General features: G+C 38.6%; 1 protein-coding gene across 4 annotated transcripts in view; it reads left to right on the forward strand.

Annotated features, from left to right (window-relative positions):
- Oxsr1 (oxidative stress responsive kinase 1) overlaps positions 1–22997 on the forward strand; it is a 122030-nt gene extending 99033 nt beyond the window's left edge. For 3 of the 4 annotated variants that reach the window (XM_087216642.1, XM_004835252.4, XM_021259966.2), the window contains exons 12-18: positions 9112–9147; positions 12437–12583; positions 14289–14353; positions 17382–17434; positions 18808–18876; positions 19855–19919; positions 20318–22997. In XM_087216642.1, the coding sequence (XP_087072768.1) occupies positions 9112–9147; positions 12437–12583; positions 14289–14353; positions 17382–17434; positions 18808–18876; positions 19855–19919; positions 20318–20392 (510 nt within the window). In that variant the 3' untranslated portion in view covers positions 20393–22997. The remainder of the gene's footprint in view (positions 1–9111; positions 9148–12436; positions 12584–14288; positions 14354–17381; positions 17435–18807; positions 18877–19854; positions 19920–20317) is intronic. The other variant, XM_021259963.2, reaches the window with a different exon arrangement.
- Positions 22998–23198: the final 201 nt, after the last annotated feature.

Genomic DNA, 23198 nt, shown 5'->3' on the forward strand with positions numbered 1-23198 from the left:
CTTTTCAATTTCATTGATATTGGGTCATTTAAAATTGTTAGGTCTTCTTCGTTCAACTTTGGTAATTCATAAGTATCTAGGAATCTGTCCATTTCTTCTGTGTTTTCCATCTTATTGGCATATAGGTTCTCAAGGGTAGGTATTGATGATCCTCTGGATTTCTGCTGGGTCCGTTGTAATTTCACTCCTTTTATTCCTAATTGCATGATTTGGGCCTTTTCTTTCCTTTTTCTGATAAGGTTGGCTAAGGATTTGTCAATTTTGTTTATTCTTTCAAAGAACCAACTCTTGGCTTCCTTTATTTTTTGTATTATTCTCCTAGTCTCCATTGCATTGATTTCTGCCCAGATCTTTATAATTTCCTCCCTTGTATGAACTTTGGGTTTGTCCTGCTTTTCTTTTTCTAGAAGCTAGAGGTTCAGCATCAGGTTGTTTAATTGGGCTTGCTCTGTTTTGTTTTGTTTTTTTTGGTACCTGGGATTGAACTTGGGTGCATGTGCTTTCGAGGCAGGCGGCAGAACCACTGAGCTAAATCCTGGGCCCTACGCTCGCTCTGTTTTCCTAATACGAGTATTCACTGCTATGAATTTCCCTCATAAGACTGCTTTCATTGTGTCCCATAGATTCTGATATGTTGTATGATCATTGTCATTTAATTGAAGGAACTGTCTGATTTCTTCTTTAATTTCCTCTGTGACCCATTGGTTATTCAGAAGTGTGTTGTTCAGTTTCCATGTGTTTATGAAATTTTTGCGGTTTCTTTTGCCATTGATCTCCAATTTCATTGCACTATAGTCTGATAATATACAGGAGATAACTTCGATTTCTTTGCACTTACTTAAATATGTTCTATGAGCGAGTATGTGGTCTATCTTGGAGAATGACCCATGTGCAGCTGAAAAGAATGTGTATTCTGATTTTTTGGGTGGAACACTCTAAAGATCTGTTAAGTTAATTTGTTCAAGAGTTTCAGTTCTAGTATTTCATTGCTTGTTTTTTGTGTAGTTGATCTATCTATTTGTTACAGTGGGATATTGTGGTCCTCCACTACTATTATATTAGTGTTTATATGATTTTTCATGTCCTTTACTATTTGTTTTATATAGTTGGGTGCACTAGTGTTTCGTGCATAGATATTTATGATTGTCATCTCTTCCTCTTGGATTGTTCCCTTTACAAGGATGTAGTGTCCTTCTTTGTCTCTCTTAATCAGTGTTGGTTTGAAATCCACTTGATCTGCAAAGAGGATAGCTACTCCTGCTTTTTTTTTGGTTCCTGTCACATGGAGTATTGTTTTCCATCCTTTAACTTTCAGTCTGTGGTTTTCTTTTTGAATTAAGTGTGTTTCTTGTATGCAGCATATTGTTGGCTCTTGCTTCTTGACCCATTCTTCCAGTCTTTTTCTTTTGATTGGTGAATTGAGACTGTTAACAGTGATGGTTGTAACTGATACGTATTGACTTATCATTGTCATGACTTTTTCTTTTTGTTGAATTTTCCCACTTTGCATTTAATTTCTTGTCGTGCCTGATGGTTTCATTTTGCTGGGCTTCCTGGGGTTGTGATCTTCATTGTTTTTTCCTGTGATATTGTCTAAAATTTTTTGGAGTGCTGGCTTTGAAGTTCCTAAGGTGCTCTTTGTCATGAATGTATCTTATTTCACCATCAATTTTGAAAGATAATTTTCCACGGTACATCAATCAGGGTTGGAGGCCATTTTCCTTTAGGGCTTGAAATACATCACTCCACACTCTTCTTGCCTTGAAGGTTTGAGTTGAGAAGTCTGCTGTGCTTCTGATGGGCTTTCTTTTGTATATGATTTGTTTCTTTTCTCTAACAGCTTGTAGAACTTTGTTCTTCTGTTGAGTTTCTAGAATCCTAACTATTATATGCCTGTGTGTTGATTTTTTTTGATCAAGGCCATTTGGAGTCCTATATGTCTCACTTATCTGTATGTCAAGTTCTTTTCCCCTGCTTGGGAAGTTTTCTGCCATTACTTCTGTGAAGAGTTTTTTTATGTCATCTGCACTCTCTCCTGTTTCTTCATTGACTCTGATCAGCCTTGTGTTATTCTTCTTTGCATCATCTAGCAGCTTCTGGATTGATTTCTTGTGGTCCCTTACTATTTTAAAGTAATTTTTCTTTTCCTGGTCACTAATTGCAATCTTATCTTCTATATCTGTAATTCTGTCCTCACATTGGCTTATTCTGCTCTATAGACTTTCCATGGAGTTTTTAATCCCCTGGAGATCTGTTTGCATCTGTTTTATGGATTCCATTTGTTTCCCATGTTGGGATTCCATCATGTTCCTCAGCTCCTCTGTTTTTTTATCTGTGTCCTCTGTTGATTTATTGATTATGTCTTGTCCAGTGGGCACAATCTCTGCTGTTATGTGAGAAATTATTTCTGATTTCATTTTTTCCAGATCCTCTTTTGTTGCCAGTTCAGAGAGTCCAGGTGGTTGAGTATCAGAGTGGTCCATCTCGTTTCCCTTTGTGGTTGTTGTAGGTGATCTGGAAGTCTGGTTTTGAGGCTTGTGTATGTGTCTTCTCATTTCGACAGGGGTGGGAGGAGTGCTATTGGCATCCACACGGCTTACCTCCTCTGTGCTGGCAGCTGTGATATGTCTGCTTGGAAATCCTCCTACTCTTTGGTTGCATGTTGGCTCGGAAGCCTCCTTCTCTGTGCTGGGAGCCATGGCACCATATAAGCCTAATTATGAAAAAGCATCAGATAAACTTCATATGAAAAAGTTCTGTGAAATAGCATATGTAGTGGGAGAAGGTGTTACTATATTCTCTTTTTCCCCATGATATTGTAGATTGATTCTAGGGCCTCTTGTGTATGAAGTGTGATAGTGAATTCTTAAACTTAAAAAATATTTATTATAGTAAAATATATAGTTCCATTAATATCCCTCACAGTATTTCCCTTTGCTTTGAACACACTTATCTCATCAGTTTTGCCACTTTCTGAAGCAGTTCTGGAAGTCCTCTTTTGTGAGTGTCTTTAGTTGCACTGTTGTAGCTGTCTTTTTTTAAATTTTTTTTTCCCCATTAAGTTTATTGGTACATTTTCAGTATAAAATACAGTTACAGTCATCTTTGGGATCTTGTACCATTACATGAGTATCTTGGTTCTTATTTTTTTTTTCCCCTTCCCTTGCCCTCCCTTCACCCCCTCCACCCTTGCCTATTTGCAAAGTCCATTTTTTTTCCTCTTCTCATATTTTTTCCTTTCCCCTTTTTCCCTTCCCCTACCCCTCCCAATTACCCTGCTCTTTTAGATCTTTTCTTCCTGTTACACAATATCAGTTATACATTTTTTAAATTACAATATTAAGATCTAGGAGACATTACCACAGATTTTACAGAATTTAAAAGGATCTAGAAAGCATATTACAAAAATCTTTTTGAAATAAATTTGACAACTTCTAAGAAGTACCTTGGAAGACAAATTAATGAAACTAACTCTGGAGGAAATATAAAATTTGAATAGCACCTATTAAAGAAAGTATATTCCTAGCTTGAAAACACACCTATCTGACAACAGCAGGCTCATAAACATTTTAACTGATAAATTATATCAAATAATTAAAGCAGAAAAAAGAAGCACCACTTCTCTCCTCATTTTAGGAACTCAACATTGTGCTAATCCTAAAACTGGATAAAGATAATGGAAGAAAAATGTATGAACATAGATAGAAATTTGTTTAACAAAACCAACTATTGGAAGTCAGATCTGGCAGGATGTAGAAAGTGGTTTTGTTATAGGGATGGCAGTGTTGGTTCAGCACTGGAAGATCCACCCTCAAAAGTCATCATTTTAACAGAGGAAAGGAAAAAGCCATATGATCCTGTCACTAGTTAGAGAAAAAGTATTGGACTAAATTCTACAGCTGTTCATGGTAAAAGCTATCAGGAGACTAGAAGTAGAACAGAAACTTCTCAACAGATTAAAGACATGTACTCCATACTTCCAGCGAGAATGCCTTATATGAATGGAGAAGATACAATGCTTTCTCCCTAACGTGGGGAACAAGGGCAAATATGCTTACTCTTTATCTGTCCATTAAACTTTGAAACCTAGGCCCCACCAAAATAGTCTGGCAATAAAATGGCACAACTAGGATAGGATTGGCACAGCAGAAGCAAAATCTTTATATGTAGATGAGATGATCATCTACAGAGAAAATACTAAGAAATCTCTAGGAGCCCCTAGAACTTGTACTTGAATTTAGCAGGATTAGAAAACACAAGGTATATATAAAAATTCAGGTCTATGTATACTTGCTATAAATGAAGAATTGGATATTGAAATTGAAAAGTTATGTAGGAGTACAAAGGACCTAGAGAAGTTAAAAACAACAGTGTTGGAAGACGTTTAGTACCTAATTTTAAGACTTCTTCTAAAGCTACAGTAATCAAGGCAGTGTTGGTGTAAGGAAAGACCTATAGATCATTTGAATAAAACAGAGAATCTAGAAATAGAACCACACATATATGGTCCACTGAGTTTTGAAAGATTATTTAACATTAACATTTTATAGAATATAAACTCGATTCAAGAGCCGAGGAAGAGATAGTGTTTTCAGCAAATGGCACTAGAACACCTGGTATCCATATATAAAAAATTAACCTCAACCCTTTATTTCCATACATGAAAATAACTTGAAGGGATCTGTGAACCTAAATAAGAAAGCCTAAAAGTATAAAACCTTAAGAAGAAATTATAAGGGAAAATATTTATGAATTCAGGGTAGGCAAGAACTATCTAGGATACAAAAAATATGATATATGAAACAAAAAAATTGATAAATGAGATTCCATCAATATTTAGAACTTTAAATGACATCATTAAAATGAAAAGTAGTCCTTAAACAGACCATATTTACAATACATATAACCTATGACCAGAATATATAAAGAATTCATAGAGCTCATTAATAGACAACCCAATTAAAAAGTAGACATAAGAAGATGATAAATAGCCAGTATAGCAGAAGGAGTGATGTGCAACTCTAGAATCAGAAAAATACTAATGAGTACAATAATAAGATTGAATTATACACTCATTAGGGAGATGAAGTTAAAAGTTTTAAAAGCCTTGCCATGACTTTTTCTTTTTGTTGGATTCTCCCCCTTTGCGTTTAATTTGTCATGCCCAGTGGATTCATTCTGCTGGGTTTCCTGGGGTTGTGATCCTTATTGTCTTTTCCTAGGGTATTGTCTAAAATTTTTTGGAGTGCCAGTTTGATAATTCATGAAGTTCCTGAGGTGCTCTTTGTCATGAAAGTATCTTATTTTTCCATCAATTTTGAAAGATAGTTTTGCAGGGTACATCATTCTGGGTTGGAGGCTGTTTTCCTTTAGGGCTTGAAATACATCACTCCAAGCTCTTCTTGCCTTGAGGGTTTGCACGGAGAAGTCTGCTGTGATTCTGATGGGCTTTCCTTTGTATGTGATTTGTTTCTTTTCTCTCACTGCTTGTAGAATTTTGTTTTTCTGTTGGGTTTCTGGAATCCTAACTATTATATGCCTGTGTGTAGATTTTTTTTGATTAAGGCTAGCTGGAGTCCTATATGCCTGACTTATCTGTATGTCAAGCTCTTTTCCCCTCCTTGGGAAGTTTTCTGTCATCACTTCTGTGAACAGTTTTTTTATGTCATCTGCACTCTCTCCTGTTTCTTCATTCACTCTGATCAGCTTTAGTTATTCTTCTTTGCATTGTCTAGCAGCTGCTGGATTGATTTCTCGTGTTCCCTTACAATTTTAAAGCAGTCTTTCTTTTCCTCCTCACTAATTGCAGTCTTATGTGAAATTCTATCCTCACATTGGTTCATTCTGCTGCGCAGACTTTCGATGGAGTTTTTAATCTCTTGGAAATCTGTTTGCATCTGTTTTATGGATTCCATTTGTTTCCCATGTTGGGATTCCATCATGTTCCTCAGCTCCTCTGTTTTTTTATCTGTGTCCTCTGTTGATTTATTGATTATGTCTTGTCCAATGGGCACAATCTCTGCTGTTATCTGAGTAATTATTTCTGATTTCATTTTTCCCAGATCCTCTTTTGTTGCCAGTTCAGAGAGTCCAGGTGGTTGAGTATCAGATTGTTCCATCTTGTTTCCTTTTGGGGTTGCTTTAGGTGATCTGGAAGTCTGGTTTTGAGGCTTGGTTATGTGTTTCCTCATTTCCGTGGTGGGGGGGTGCTTCTGATGCCCACGCAGCTCACCTTCTCTGCCCTAGGAGCTTGGGATGGCGGTGGGGGAGCTTCCTTCTGGGTGCTGGGATCAGCTCAGCTTCTCTGCCCTAGGAACCTGGGATCGAGGCGGGGAGCTTCCTTCCGGGTGGTGGGACCAGCTGAGCTCAAGACCTATTACTCAATTTGTCACAGGTGTGTCAGGCATCTGAAGTCCTGATGGAGGCAAGTTTCTCATTCACGAGAAGGTATCTGAAAACTCCATACCCACACTGTCCACCTGCCATTATTTCATCTTTTCAGGAGGGTAAAGAATACTGCTTTTTACATCATCCTGGGGTCTCTCATCTACCTGAAGCCCACCATCACCCATTCGTACATGTGTCCGGAGCTCTGCTGGTTGAGGCAGCTGGCGCAGAGGCCGTAGGTGAAAGGGCTGTTGTAGCTGTCTTGATGTCCTGAATCTATTTTGACCTTGAGGAGGAGCCAGAATTCGCACAATGCCAGATTTGGTGAATAAAATGGATGAAGATGCAGTATAATGTTTTCACAAGCCCGCCCTTCTGTTGAATGGCCCTTACTATCAGCAGTGCTCATATTTTTGTAAAGACTCAAAAGAGGACTTCCAGTACTGCTTCAGAAAGTGGCAAGAGCAATAGGATGAGTTTATTCAAACAGAAGAGGAATATTTAGAGGGATATTAATGGCAGTGTCATATTAATTAGTCTTTTACTGTAATAAAATTTTTAAATTTAAGCACACCACATGTTTTCATCAGCTCTTGTATGCTAGATGAGTGCTCTACCACTGAGCTACATTTCTAGCCCTACTACATTTTCCAATACTGTTGATGTTCCTGAGTGTGCTTATGTAAGAAAATGAGGAAATATATTTTCTGTTTAGTGATAATCATGATATATGCAGCTTAGTTTCAAGTGGTGCAAGAAACACATGATTCAGTATAAGTTTTTGGAAAAGAAGAAAATGACTACCCAGAAGAGAAAAAAATTAATAGGTGACTCTGAATAGATCAGATAATTATTCTGTGTATTGTTCTAATTTTAGTGCCTTTTTTGTAAAAGCAATGCAACAAAGAAAATTTGAAATTATTTGTGAGTATAGAATTTTTAAAAAAGGTTTTGGCTTGGCCACTTGGTATGATACATTAGCTATTACCAAACCTTCCCTGAATCTTGATTCTCCTTAACAAAATGATAATGAAAAATTTAAAAACCTTAGATGACCTTTTAAGTAGTCTAACTAAATCCATAGTTGGTTGGATTTGTTTAGAGCTGAGTGTTTTTTATAATAAGTAGTGTCTGGATCCCGAATTACTACAAGATGTTATGATTTATGAAGTAAACCTAGTTTAGATTTTCATATGGTGGATCATATCAGTCATTTTCAAATAAATCTTGGTTTAGACTGGGTACTTGAGACTTCATCTTATTTTTTATTAACATATTAATTTATTTCCTGTAGCCATTCTTAATAGTCCTTGTTTTACCCACATTTATGTACCAGTCTAAATATCTAGCAACAAGAGGTAGGGCAATAGACTTTCCCTTACTTTAAAAAAGTTAATTATTTTAATTGTACATATCTATGGATTACAGTGTGGCGATTAGATACACGTATTCAGTATGTAATGATCAAATCAGGGCAGTTAACATTTCTGTTTCCTTAACATTTCTTTTTAAATTTTATAGGTATAGTTACTGATCAAATGAGGGCAATTAACATTTCAATCATTATTACTTTGTTGTTGGAGATTTCAAGCTTCTCTCTTGTAGTTATACATAAAAATATATAATTATAAATAATAATTATTATAAATTATATATAAATATATAATTATAAGTAAAAATATATAAATATTATGTTGTACCAGGGATTGAACTCAGGACCTTGCACTTGTGAGGCAGACATGACACCACTGAGCTAAATCCCTGGCCCTCATATTTGGTTATTTTGAACTGTATTCACTCCACTGTCCTGTGGAATAGGGGCCCCCTTGTTACCTGTCTGTGCCCTACTAGGAATCCGGTTACACAGCAGGATGTGAAAGGTGGGTGAGAAAGAGAAACGTCATCTGTTTCAGCTGCTTCCCATCATTCACATTACTGCCTGAGCACTGCCTCCTGTCAGATAAGTGGTAGCATCGGATTCTCACAGGAGCACCAGGTGAGAACTGTGCATCTGAGGGATCTAGGTATGAGAATCTAATGCCTGATCATACAAGGTAGAGCTGAGGCTGTGATGCTGGTGCTGGGGAGTGATTTCAAATATAGATTAACATTAGCAGAGAGGCTTCACTGTACAGAGACCACAATGAATCAGCTGCTTCCAAATTCATGTCAAAACCTTGTTGCCAAGGATTTAGTTCAGTGGTTCTGCCGCCTGCCTCACAAGCACAAGGTCCTGAGTTTGATTCCCGATACCACCCCCCACCCCCTAAAAAAAACCCTGTCAGTGAGTGGCAAGTGATTTTGCATTATCATGAATTACTGTGTTTTGAAAAATATGTTGGATGATTATCTTGAAGGCTTAGGTTTGGTCTGATTTTAGGCACATAATATATTCATGATTAGTAGAAAGAATTTTACTTTCAGTGTATCTTCCCTACTGCCTGAGAACAGAGCAGTTTGCTGATATAGCTGAAGTTGTGAAATTTTTAAATATGATACATATATTGATACATTCCTTTACAGGCTACTTGGGCAAAAAATACAAGAATATGACAATTTTCTTTTTTCAAAGAATTTGAGTTGCTTGTGAGAGACATGAATCAGAATGAAATGAGTTCATTTGCCTTAAACATTACTTGCAGTTAATTGGAACTGATTATAAGTAACTGACTACAAGTTCTGAGTTAATGAGCATTTTTTTTTTTTTTTTATCATTTCTTTTAGTCTCCTCGGGTGAAAGAGTCATTAACAAACTCTGAGGTAAGTAATCAAGATTGCTGAATCTTTGCTAGAACATATATGCTTTTGTTTTATTTTGATTTTAATTATAAGTGTCTTTTGTGTGTGTGTGGCCTAAATGGGAATGAGACTAGCTAAGTTTTTAAGTTGGATAAGGGGCCCAGAATGTTCTTCCTTGTTTCTGTAATTTTTTTTTTTGGTACTGGGGATGATTGAACTCAGGACCTTATGCTTGCGAGGCAGGTGCGGTGGCACTGAGCTAAATCCCTGGCTCTTTCTTTAACTTTATAACTTGCTTTTTTGACTTAGGCTACTTAAAGTGGAAAGTTGTCTTTTTATATTAATCTGCCCTGGGATTTATCATATTGACACCTTTCCTTTTTGAAGTGTTTTGTCTTTTTGTTGTCAAAGATTCTGTTTTCTGTTCTTTCTGCCTCAAAGTGGTAGGAAATTTCACTAAACAAAACCCAGTTAGGCCATGTATTGGTCAACATTCTTATGGCTGAGATGCAATACCTGACACCCACAACTTAAAGGAGACATTTAACTTGGCTCAAGGAATTCAGTCCATGGTGAGCTGGCCCAGGGTAGAACCATCATGGCTAATGGGTATGGCACAGCGAAGATACTTAGCTCATGGGAGGTGGGAAGCAGTGCAATGTAAGTGCATACAATTGGAAGCTAACTTTTAAAAATAACACTAATAATTATATTAACATTTTCAAAACTAATTTTAAAGTGCTATTTTGCTATGAAAATCTAAAACGGATGAATAATTTTTTTTTTTAACCTGATGCTAGGGATTGAACCTAGGGCTTTTGTAGTGAGCTACATCCTCAGCTCTTTTTATTGTGAGACAGTCTCACTAAGTTGCCCAGGTTGTATTTGAACTTGTGATCCTCCTGTGTGTTGGGATTATAGGCATGTGCCAACATGCCTGGCTACATTGAATAACTTTTGACTTCCTTTTATATATGAAGTCAGATGAACACAAACTTTTATTCCCCATTCTCCTGGATTTTACTTATATAATATCAGCTAATAGTTCTCTATTATTGCCCTTTGAACTTTTTATCCTAAATTTTGGCCATTGATATTTTTCCCACTCATTTAAAATTTTGAATTGCATTAACTTGTTTTTTGTATTCAACATCAATCCTTTTCCCAAAATGACATCATTAAAATTTATGAAATATTTGAAAATGTATAAAATAATATGTAATAAGTCACAAAGCTTCATATCTGTTCTGAAATGCATTTCAGATATACTTAAAGAGCTATTGCTTATTTTTTTTTTTTTCAAATGTAAGGGAAAGCCTCACATATCCTAACCCAACAAAATACCTGAAGGTGGATAAGTACTTCTCTTTAAGAAGAGATTTATTTAGCTCTCAGTGTTAGAGGCTGAAAGTCTATAGTGTAAGGTGGGGTGGCCACGTCTGGTCAGCCTCTAGAGAGGACCTTTGTTGGTCTTATACCATAGCAGATGGCATCACATGGTGGGAGCTTCTGTAAGAGAGGTCACGTGGCAAGAGAGAACGCAAAGGACCAGCAGGTTCAGATTCATTCTGAAAACAAGCTGCTCTCACAGGAGAGAACTCACTGCTGCAAGACCAGCATTTATCCCTTCACAAGAGTGGTCATGACCCAGTTACCTCCCACTAGACCCAGTCACTTAAAGGACTTCTTTGTTTTTTCTTTTCTTTTCTTTTCTTTTCTTTTCTTTTCTTTTCTTTTCTTTTCTTTTCTTTTCTTTTCTTTCCTTTCCTTTCCTTTCCTTTCCTTTCCTTTCCTTTCCTTTCTTTTCCTTTCTCTCCTTCCTTCCTTCCTTTTTTTGAGACAGGGTGTTGCTATGTAGTTTAGGCTGGCCTTGAACTCACTCTGTAGTCCAGGCTGGCTTTGAACTCTTGGCCATCTTCTTGCCTCAGCCTCTCTAGTGCTGTGATTACAGGTGTGTGCCATCACACCTGGCTGGCTTAAAGGTCTTGCTTCCCCTTTCAGTACCATTATATTGGGGGATTAAACCTCATTGTGAGTTTTGGCAGGGACAGGCCATAATCTAGCCATAGCACCATGCATAGAAAAATGTAGCTTTACACACTTAAATCTGTGTTTTAGAGGTGGTATTTTGCTGGCCAAAGTGGTGGGATGTTTGTTTAAAAATAAATATGATGCAAGGGGATAAAAGATGGGCACAAAAACCACATACTATTGCTAGACTTCTTTAGAAAGTTTCTAGTCCCCACCTGTTCAGTATGCTATGCAAGGCTCAAGAAATAAATACACTAAAACAGAACTAAGATAAAAGAGAGAGGACTGACTGGGATGGCTAGTGCTGGGTCCCCAGCAAAGGACCCTGGTCAGTCACATCCACTGAATTTTAATATTCATCCGTTAGGGCAAAGGTGTGATACTTGTATAGATGTGCAGTATGTGCAGTTACTGTGGAAGCTAATGCAGGCAAGGCTTTAAAGAGAAGAGTCAAAGCATTTTCAAATTAGAAGCAAGATAGACAAAATATATGGTTATAATTAGAGCATTGTCCTTCTAGCTATGAAGGCACTAATTGTGGGAATGGAATTTGGGTGCAATTTACGCTGACCTTAGCTACACATGTTATCTTGTATTAGCCCCACAGCTTCATAGGCCATTACTGTGGTCTTGGCCATCGCTGTTAAGTGCGGAGGTCGTATTGGTTATGAAAGGTACAAGAGAATTTTTTGAGTGATAAAAGTGTTCTAAAACTAGATTATAGTGACGCTTAAATACAGTTTATAAATTGTGCAAAAATAATTTATACATTTTAAATGGATGTATTTTAAAGGATGTAAATATACCTCAGAAACTTGTTAAAATATAAAGCGTTGGGCTAGAGATATAGCTCAGTGTTTCCACTGCCTACCTTGCAAGTGCAAGGTCCTGAGTTCAATTCCCGGTACCAAAACAAAAAGCTATAGTATTTGACTTCATTTGGAATATATTCAGAAAAGTGGCAATAAGCCAGTAGAGTGGTACCTCAGGTCACAAACACTTTTGTTTGTGAACAATTTGGTTTGCAAATATAAGCATTTGGTAAAATTTTTTGTTTTTATTTGCCAACTCCACATCAAGTGACAAACACGACTGTAGGCATCTTTCCCACACAAAGATGAACGTGGTCATCTTTTCCAAAATTGTAGAACAAATGAAGTTCATGTCCCGAGGCACCACTATATATGACACAAAAATTTATTGTACACATGTCACCCTGTAAGGCTCCATGTGAGTCTCCCTTTCCACTCAAGCAGCACTGTGTGTGGTTTTGTTACAGCTCTTTTCAACAGCTGATCCCATGGGTACTTTGCTCCAGGTTCCAGAACAGATTTCTGCTCATCTACCTCACCCAGCTGGGCAGATGCCTACACAGCCAACTCAAGTTTCACTTCCACCCCCTGCAGAGCCAGCAAAGACAGCTCAGGTAGAGTGGGGATGTGCGCCAGTGGTTGCCTAGTGGATAGATGAGGAAAGCAAATGTCGATGGGAGCACAGTCCTCAGGTTGGTGTCTCTGTAGATTATGAAACAAGTTAGAAATTCTGTCTTCATAATTTTAGATATGAGCAGATAAGAGACATATACAAAAATCACCCAGGTTTTTAAGCAACAAAAGAACTTAATTACAAAATATTTAAATACCAGAAAGTTTTGGCTAATTTCTTGTCAGCTCTGTAGTAAGTCATTGTTAAATTTAGCTTTAGAATGCAGCTGATGGAGTTCATACTGCAACTAGGAGAATTGTCTGCTCTTCCGTTTTCTGCTTGCTCACTTACATTGGTACTGTTTATTAATACTTTCTCCAGTCCATGATTTCTGTGAATGACTCTTTTGAAGATATTGGTGAATTTTGTGAAGGTTGATTTTTGTCAAAACTAGGTAATGTAATCCATAAACTCAGTCCAAAACATACAAACTTCATTCAGTTGTTGCTCCCCTCAAGAAACCTCTGATCCTAAATAGAACATGTGAGCTTTTGCCATGTGGCTAACAGAAGAGTTCAGTTTCAGTTTATTTTTTAAATACTGGAAGTTTTACCTTTTTCTAACATTTTAGATGAAAGGAAATGGAAGTTCTGAGTTTTCCTTTTGCTCCTATGTGTTTTATCTTTTGCTCTGTGTTTAGAAACTACCGCTCTGCTCTGAGCACTTCCACTTAGTCATGCCAGTCGTTTCATTTAACCTTTTCATCCCTCAGGCTTTTCATTTCTGCTCATTATAAGGTAAAAATATGGTTGTTTTAGGAAGGAAGATGGAAAGATTTTTTTTCCCCAGTGCTGGGGATTGAACACAAGACCTTAAGCATGTTAGGCGCAAGTGCTCTACCACTGAGATACACCCTCATCCCTTTTTATTTTTCATTTTGAGACAGGGTTACTTACTAACTAAGTGGTTACTTACAGGGTTATTTACTAAGTTGCCCAGACTGGCCTCAAACTTACGATCCTCCTGCCTTACTCTCCCAAGTGCCTGGGATTACAGGCATGCATTACTGTGCTTGCCAAAAAATTGGATTAATTTTACAATAATTTAAAATAGATGGTATGTCTTCCAGTGAGCAAAAGATAGCTACACAGTTTTCCGAGAGATTTAGGTTAGCCATAAAAAGATCTGGAACGTTGGGTTGAGTAGATTCCTGAGAGGCAGCAGATTTAGGCCCTACCTTGCGTGTTGCCACATGGAAGACATTGTCGGAGGCAGTGGTTCTTTTCAAGACAGGGTCTCACTGTGTATTCCAGGCTGGCCTCAAACTTGCAATAATCCTCCTGTTTCAGCCTCCTGAGTGCTGGATTACAGGCATGTACCACCATGCCCAGCTTTGGCTGATTTTTTTATAGTGAGAAACTTAGCTTCATGTTTTTTACTCTTGTACATGTGAACAGGATCTGAAAAAAACCACAAAATATAAATGTGGGTATGTATGGAATTTCTGGGTTTGAGATGCAGGCTGACCTTTACCTGCTGTTCTACTTTGGAGTGCTATCTCCCAGGGCAGAGCCTGTCTTAGGAGAGGATGACCTCAGCTGGAGGGGACGGAAATTACTGCCAAGCAGATGATTGCTCTGCAGATCATTAGTCACGTCCACGCCTAATGTTCCGTGCAATGACTTTATACTTTTAATGCATTTTAGGCTCTGTCTTCGGGAGCAGGTTCACAAGAAACCAAGGTCCCTATCAGTCTAGTACTAAGATTAAGGTAAGTGTTTTGTGAGCGCTTTGCAGAAGTTGTAATCGTTGCCTGAGAGTAACTGGATAGGATTCTGTGTGTCTTGAGCATGAGTTGCTCTTTGTTTCCAGGTGTATTATTATTTTCCTAGAAATAATAGCAACAGTGTGAGCACCTGGCTGTTAAAGGGTGCTGTGACTGACTGGTGCATGTGTCCTTTTAGTTGTTTCCCACTGAGAGTGACTAGTGTGTACATTTGCAGCATGGCTAGTGTGGGTTACACAAGCATGGTCTGTAAGTGAGGGATAGTTTTGAGAGAAGCAGCAGCACCAGCTAAGTTCTTAGATAATTAGCCTTACTCAGGAATGAACTAACTCAAGAGGGGACTGACTGGTTTTATGATTGTGGTGGATCAAATAGAGATGAAGGGAAAAATCTGAATATACTTTTGGTATTTTCTCATATTGTAATAGGTGGTTCTTGGTGGAAGTATATAGAGAAGTCCTGACAAGTTGCTCAACAGAAAGTGCTACTGAGGGTAGCAGTCTGTGCATTTTAAATTCCTCTATATTGGTCAGATTTCCCATTGGTGGGACAAAATACCCAATACCAGTAAACTAAAGAGAAGAGGTTTGTGTTGGCTCACAGTTTCAGAAGTGACAATCCCTAAGCAGCTGGCTCCAGGGCAGAAACATCACAGCAGAAGGGCAGAGTGGAGCAAAGCTGCTCACTTCATGTCTGCCACCAGAGGGAAAGAGGCAGGGACCAAATATGGTCCCCAGGGTCATACCCCAACAACACTCAGTGTTTTACCAGTCTCTATAGGCATGTCAAGCCAGTCAAATTGATAGTCAAGACAAATCACCAGATGACCCTATCTCATGGTAGCATGTGCTTGGATTAGGATTCTATAGTTTCTTGTCAGAATAACTAAGTGTCTCACTGAATTACTATTGACCAGTCCCCCACTGCACATGTCAATTTGTAGTTGTCATCTCAGTAACGTCATTATTAGAGATTGAGGTAGTGAGACCTGTTTCGAGAAGCTTTTCCTCTTATACCTAGGAGTAGTGAAATTATGTCCTGAATATGAAGAAAGCAGACCTGGTTACTTCCTTTTACAGAATCCTGCTCCTTAATGCCGGTCTCATTTTAAGTAGCTCTGAATTAACAGAATAATGTGATCATCTCATCCTATTTTGATAGTACATAAATAATGTCTCTTTAAAGAAGTTTGTTTTGAAGTCTTGTAGCAGGTAATACATGTGTGTTGCAGAAAGGTGAAGATGTTCATAAGTGATGCAGTTTCCTTTTCTGGGGAGAGTGGTTTTTAACAAGCAGTGTTCCAGACTGTTTATGGAAATAGAAGGCTGGATTCTTTTTCCCACTGATGACGTTAAATGGCTCCTTTGATAATCAAGTCTAAGTTGGATGTTGATTTATAGTATCAGCTCACACAGCTTAGAGCTATTTTCAGGTGGTATACGTGCATTAATACAAGTTTCTATGTGTCAGTGTAGAGAGAAGGCATTGCAAGAAAAAATCACAGGGGAGCAGCTTGGAGATGAGTCATTCAATTTTAACCACAGTTGCAGTGATATGCTCAAGTGTTTCGCTTGCCAAATAGATGGAAACCTTGTACTTTGATTAGATAAAGTGGATTTGGGTCATAAGTAATCAGGCATGTCTTCTTTTAGATGAAATCTTCTAGTTTTTCTACCTCCAACCAGAATTTCTAGGGAAGCTGGTTAATCTCAGTACATGGTGTGGTGATCACTGTGCACTAACTACTTCATCAGTCATATGTTTGAATTTCTGGAGTTGTGGTTTATCTCTGATGCTAGCATGGGCCTAGTCCTCTGTCTACCCAAATCCTCCACAGTTCTGTCTAAAAATTACCTCTAAAATTTCCTTTCATCTTTTCATTCTCATGTGTTCTTTTTTGAATTCTGTGGAATTTGAGGGAATATCATATATTTCATGAGTCTGCCCTGACTGATCATCACAGACACAGGTGGGAGTTGCGATGTCATTTTAATTACACTTCCCTGTTCTTGTAGAGAGTTTTCATAGTTTTTAATTTTTTTGACAATATTGGGGATCCAGCCCTTTTGATTTTTATTTTGAGACAGGATCTTTTATTTATTTATTTATTTATTTATTTATTTAAAAATATTATTTTGAGACAGGATCTTGATAAGTTGCCCTGGTGTGACTGAAACTTGATATTCGATTGCAAGTGTGTGCCACAGTGCTTAGCTTCTCTGGGTTTTATATGCTCGTCTGTCCTAGTTCATTTTGTATTGCTAAAACAGAGTACCTGAGACTGAGTCATTATTGAGAACAGAATTATTTCTTACAGCTCTAGAAGTTGGTAAATCCAAAGCTGTGTGGCCCACATCTTATGAGAACCTTTGTGCTTCCTTATCTCATGGCAGAAGAGCAAGAAGTGGCCAAATTCAGTTATAACAAATTCACCCAGTGGCATCAATCCACTCATGAAAGCAGAGCCTTCATGCACGAATCATTTCTTAAAAATCCCACCTCAGAGCCACATGTGGTGGTATACATGCATAATCCCACCTCTTGGGAGGCTGAGGCAGGAGGATTGCTGCAAGTTTGAGGCCAGCCTGGGCTACATAGTGAGTTCAAGGCCAGCCTGAACTACAGAGTGAGACCCAGTCTCAAAAAAAAAAAAAGTCTCACCTCTCTAGTCTTGAGTTGAGGGTTATGTTTGTACCACATGAACTTTGAGGGACTCATGCAAACCATATCCTCATCTTATTGGAAATAAGGATGGGAGTGGGCATTTAAGACTCTTCTGAAAGGCATGAGATGTTTATATTGGTCAGTGACGGACACAGACTCAAAGGCTTGCAGGACAATTATATGACGAGTTCCCAACTCTGAGCCTGCAGTGTGAGCACATCTACTACACATCACATGATCTGCGGAAACAGGACAGTCTTCAGAGCACAGTTTTTCTCATATGTGTTGGCAGACTCTGCGTGTGTAGTTTCAGAAAGTCCTATTTTACTCATTCTGTTTTCTTTCATAGGAATTCCAAAAAAGAACTAAATGATATTCGATTTGAATTTACTCCTGGGAGAGGTGAGCTGTCAAAAAGATTGAAAACAAATAACTTTGATGTTTTGTTCAATTAAATATAAAGTTTGTGATCTTTAGATTTGTTTTGCTTTTGAAAGATGATAAAACTTGTTTAGGTTTTGGGAGACATGAATAAAATAAAAATGCAAGTAATGTATTGTAAAGCTCATTTGGAAAACCTAGTATAGTATAAATAGTAATGAATATGTCTCGTATTTACTGCTTACTATGGGCCAGGCATTGTGCTAAGCATTATCTCATTAAACTCTCATAACAGCCCCCCTAAGGAGAAATTACTCTCTAATAGATTATGAGATTAAGAGTTTCAGAGAGGCAAAATAACTTGTTGAAGGCCACACAGCTGGAAAGTAGGAGCTGGTGTTCAAACAAGGTTTTTTCAGGTATAAAGTCTTTGCCCTTATCACTGTGCATGCTTATTCCTTGTGATAGTAAGGAGGAAATGAGGCCTCCAATCCTCTTTGTTGTCACACAGAAACTGATCCTGGTCATGCACTGTTCTGATTGTGAACTTCACCCTGGAACAAGGCTTGTTATTTTTCTTGCCTTTGTTACATAGGATCATTATTTGGGGGAGTGGCCAGCAGCCAGCACAGAACTGTTCAGTGTCCCATATTACTCTTCTGGCTGTGTCAGTGTCAGCTGCTGAACATTAAAGTGAGCAGCTGCAGACAAACAGAAGTGTATGTTTTACTTTTTTTAGAGCCAAGCAGTCACACTTTTAGGAATTAATTAAAATTGCTGGTCATCTATGTGGATGTGGGGCTCAGTTTCCAGCCCTCAAAAAGTGGTACCACTGAGTCATTGAAGATGCAATTCATTACAGGATAGTCCATCCTTGTCTTTTTAGTTTCCAGTTATACCCATTGTTCACATTGTATCACCTTAGATGACTGGGTAAGAAGAAAAATCAGAATAAAAAAGAAAATGATTTTAGCAAAAAACTTGAAATAGGATCCCCAAAGAGAAGAGATTATAGTTTGTTCTTTCTTGAGAATAAATCATCTTTGGTACTACCACTGAAGTTGTTCTGCATTCAGCTTTGTGGCTCTGAGCTCAGGTAGCTCAAGTCCAGGGTTGCTTTCGAAAATATAAATTTTTTCTGTAGCATTGCTTCTGACATGGGCTTTCTGTATTGCATCATTTAGAAAATTATCTGTACTTTGAGCTGATACTTGCCACCTAGTTCCTACAGATTCTGCCCTCTAGCCAGACTGGTAAGAATTCCTCACTTGAGATAATCCCCAGTGGAGGAAGAGCTGTGGATGTAGAAGTTAGCCTGGGTCTCGTTCTGGCTGTGAGAGTTAACAGTTACCTGTGGCACGAGAAATGGAGCACCTTCTTCTCTGTCTTTGCAGATACAGCGGAGGGCGTCTCTCAGGAACTCATTTCTGCTGGCCTGGTCGATGGAAGAGATTTAGTAATCGGTAACTACAGTGTGCTTTGCCCTGGTGCCTCTGTGTCTGTGTGTAGTTAGTACCTAGAAAGCCAGAATTTTATTCTACTGAATAGGTTAGCTGATTCTTGTTGTTGGCTTGGTGGAAAAGATAAGTATTGATTACAGTTCCTAACCAAAACATCTGTCCCACTTCTGAGTTTGCTTTGGGACCTCTGATGTAGTAGATGAAAGCACACCCTGGCCTTTGGGATAATGTAGTACAAATGATGACAGAAATCACAGTATTTCTATTTTGATATGTTTAATTGTACACAAAGGTAAGCAAACTTGAGTGATGTAGTTCTAGAAAAAGCAAGAAGGAAGGGAAGAGAGTTGGGATTAGGTCAGCCACAGCTATATATCACTGATGGGAAAAACCATCATTTCTGACCGGTCAGTAAAGTTTTCCTGTGAAAGGTCAGATAGTGAATATAAGAAGTCCCTGACTTACAAATGAGTTTCATTCCAGGAGAATGTTCATAAGTCAGATTCATTTGTAAGTCCAACAAAGTGAGTCTTATACAATACACCTGTGAAAGTTTGCAGTTCAAATGTTCATAATTTGGGGACTTGCTGTAGTTCAGGCTTTGTGGGCCATCTAGTCTCTGTCATTTTTAAACATTCTTAATTTGCAGGTAGAAGTAGGCCTCAGACCATACTTTGTTGGTTTCTACTCTGAGGCTTTCTGGTTCATGATCAGGCAGATCATACCTCTTTTACCTGATACCTGTCCTAGTCTACTTAGTGCATTTTAAGGAAAGTTAATCTGACAGTGATCCAAGATTTATATTTGTATAGCCTAGAGATGAGTTTAAAAGATACTTTCATTTGGGAAATAATTGATCCTTTTCCTTTCATTTGGGTTATACATAGAAAATTCTCAACCAGCATTTAAGCTTTTAAAATATGATTAAAGTGGATTTACATAGCTTCTCATTCATTACTTTCTCTTTTTTTATGATTACAGTGGCTGCTAATTTGCAGAAAATTGTGGAAGAACCTCAGTCAAATCGATCTGTCACTTTCAAACTGGTATTCATTGCTTTCTCCTAATTAAACCATCATATCTTTTACATACCAGAAACCTCAGCAGATCAATTTTTATATCCCCTGAATGATGAGAATATTAAAATGTAATGGATTGTCCACATTTTGTCCTGAGCTGATATCTCCCTTTGAGTGGCCTGCCTTCCTTTCTCCCTCTCAGAAGCCTCTGACCCCAAACCTCTGTTCTCAGTTATACGCCAACCTGTCTCAGCTATATACACAGCCCCCCTCTCTTCTAGAAAAACACCTTCATCAGCCTCCCATTTGTATCCCAGGGACCTGTCACCCACTGCCTTCCTTTCTACAATCCTGTATCAGTTTTAATTATAGCCTGCAATTTTGTTTATAAATAGCCACAGCTTGTCATTTTGTTTGGTTCTCAGGCTTCTGGTGTTGAAGGCTCGGATATTCCTGATGATGGAAAACTAATAGGATTTGCCCAGCTCAGCATCAGCTAAACCACAGCTCTGCAAGAAGTGGCCTGAGGAGATTCCACACAGCATATCTCTGTTGCTTCTATTGGCCTAAACTCACTACTGCCAAAGAACCCAGCAACAAACCTCCCATCTAGGAGCTTTAGAGTTCTTTAAGTTTTTCCTGCCATCCTTCTCCCTTTTCCCCACAGGGAAAGAAAAGTTGGGTCACCAGTGGCCAGCATCCCCTTAAAGAGTTCCGTTAGTAAACGTGCTGCACACATCCCCTATCTTCCTCCATCTCAGAAGTGGCCCACATGCCTCAAGGCCAGGAGGGAGATCTCCCAGCTCGTTCTTGCCTTATTCCAGTGATGGCCCAGGTGGAAAGTAGCAGCTCTATGGACATCCTCATCTTGCCTGTTCTCTTACACCTGCCACAATGTGGGCATCTTGGGTTATCTTTTTACCACAGAAGTAGCAATTAAAAGTTGATTGTTCAGCGGGAGCCCAGAGAATTTAATTAGTGGTTTTTTTTTTTTTTGGTACCTGATGTGAATTCTAGCAACCTTTGTTAGAAAAAAAGCACAGCCTCAGATGGAGGCAGCCTAAACTGTGTTCTTGTTTTGTTCATGGTGTCTCTAAGTGTTTTGCTGAAGCTGCTCTCAGGCACCCCATTCTTCATTGCTCCCTCCAAAAGGGTTGCTAGCCTTAACTTCAGCTGGTGCAAAACATCTGACTGTAGTCAAACTTCAGCCATCAGATCCTTCAAAGTGGAACTTTGACTGTTTTTTGCATTACATGTGCATTTTTCATTTTATCAAGTAATGGCTTGTGAAAGTAAATTTTGCCAGAGGTGGTTTTTGAAAAGAAAAATCAGAACTCATCATTGGGGAAGTATTTATTTTCAAATTTGAAAAAATTAAATTGAAAAACTGCTCCTCGATCCTATGAGAATTAGTTCACCTGGCCTCCCAAGTCACAGGGAAGTGAGTGCAAGGCTGAGATTTCTGCAGCAATAAAGGAGACTCGCCCTGGGCCAGAGGCCTGCCTTCTGCCCCTCTCCTGCACTGACTCTCGGAGGGGCCCCTGTGCACTAAACCTGACTCATGATGGAAAGTGAAACCACATGTGCCGTGACCTTTAGGGTTTATGAGTGGACAATGTTCATTTGATTTTCTACAGAAATTATATAACTTATTCTTTAGGTTTAAAAAAGAGCACTCATAATGCAATATGTGAATAATCAGTGGGGTTAATTTTTCTTTTTTTCCTACTGTTTCAGTCTTTGTCTAACTACTAATAACCTTACCAAGTTACCAAGTTTTATATATGAATAAGATACTTGATCTGGCCTTAAGGAGACATACAGAGGTGGGCTGTGGGCTCATGGAAAGGAGGGAGTTGCCTTTTATAGAATCACTCGAGCCCTTCTCAATATTGTTGGTCTGAAGAGCAAGGTTACTTTACCTGGTTTTCTTTTGGAACACACCTGACTGTTTTCCCCATAAATGATTGTCATGCATTTTGTTTCGGTCTTCCTGAGCCTATAGCTTTAGTCGTGGGTTTTCTTTACCTGCTTGGGTACAAAGGCATGTTGGAAAGGGGTGGATGTTGAGGAGGGGAAGGGGATGGAGTTGGATAGAGTTGGAGTTGGTTTGGAGAGAGTAGATTAGAGAATTAGACACCAAAGTCCAAGATCCTAGCAGGATTGGTTAAAGAGGGAAGCCTGCTGAGTCAGGAGGGAGAGAAAAGATTGATCAGCTTTCTGGAAATACAGTTTGCGTTTTTCTTTTCTGTGGGGGTGGGGAGTGGAGATGGGGAAGCAAAGTCAGGGAAGTGGGAATGGAGAATGGGAAGGAGATAATGTCCTCTTTGGCACAGGATCAGTGGCTTTCATAGAGTCTGCTCTTTGGTTTCAAAGAAAACCGTAAAAATCTACTTATGAACCTGGGAGGGGGATCAGACCTGTTTTAGATATGATTTGGGGGTGGTCTGCCGTTGGGCTAGGTGTGAGCAGCACCCTTTCCCTCGTTCACTTTTTCCAGCCACCTACCTTTGAACCTCGATGGGACAAGCCTGACAACAGAGGTGGGCAGGGGCTTTCTCTTTCTTTTCAGTTTGCTTGCCCTTTTGGGAATTAGGAGACAGACCCCCAGTCTCAGGACATTGTTATTTCTTCTTCTGCATGACGTGTAGTGAATACCTTCTGCTGACTTGTGCAGTGATGCCAAGAAAGTAGGTACACAGAAACTGCCCAGGTGGATCAGCATGAAACCTTTCCAAGAGTTGTGGTTCAGAGTGCTCCTCTGTCACTTGGTCCCCAGGATACCCTTGTCCTTGGAGTATGTAGCTATATTAACTGTATAGCACAAGGTAATATGTGCCAACGCTATTTGTGAAATGTATGGTCTTTTGTAAAGGACTAATGAATTGGGGTGTTTTACTTAAGTTTTGAACCAAATCCTAGAGCCAGCTGGTACTATTTAATAATCTGGAGGATAGAATAATGGTGTATCAATAAACAGAGGTTCCTCCTTGTGATGTGTGCTAGATTATGGAAGATGTAAAATATTCAACTTTCCCACTTTTGACTTTGTATTTTACTGCATGTTTTCTTCATTTTTAATCAATAAAGAATAAGTTATCCTTAGTGGTGTATGGATGCTTTACTTCAGTGGCTGTTGGTGAGGAGCTGTGGGATGTGGGTCACTACTTTTAAGTTTTCATGTAAATAAAAAGAAACCAGGTATATACAGACTATAAAATGTGTGTATAGTTACAGCTTATAATAATTGTGTAAGTGGGGAAATTGAAACCTCCAAAAGAAAGGATGAGGTCTGTTCAAGGAAGT

This window comes from Heterocephalus glaber, unplaced genomic scaffold, assembly GCF_053883595.1.
Source record: "Heterocephalus glaber isolate CG9 unplaced genomic scaffold, H.glaber_assembly_v1.0 deba00000122, whole genome shotgun sequence".
Classification (NCBI taxonomy): Eukaryota; Metazoa; Chordata; class Mammalia; order Rodentia; family Bathyergidae; genus Heterocephalus; species Heterocephalus glaber.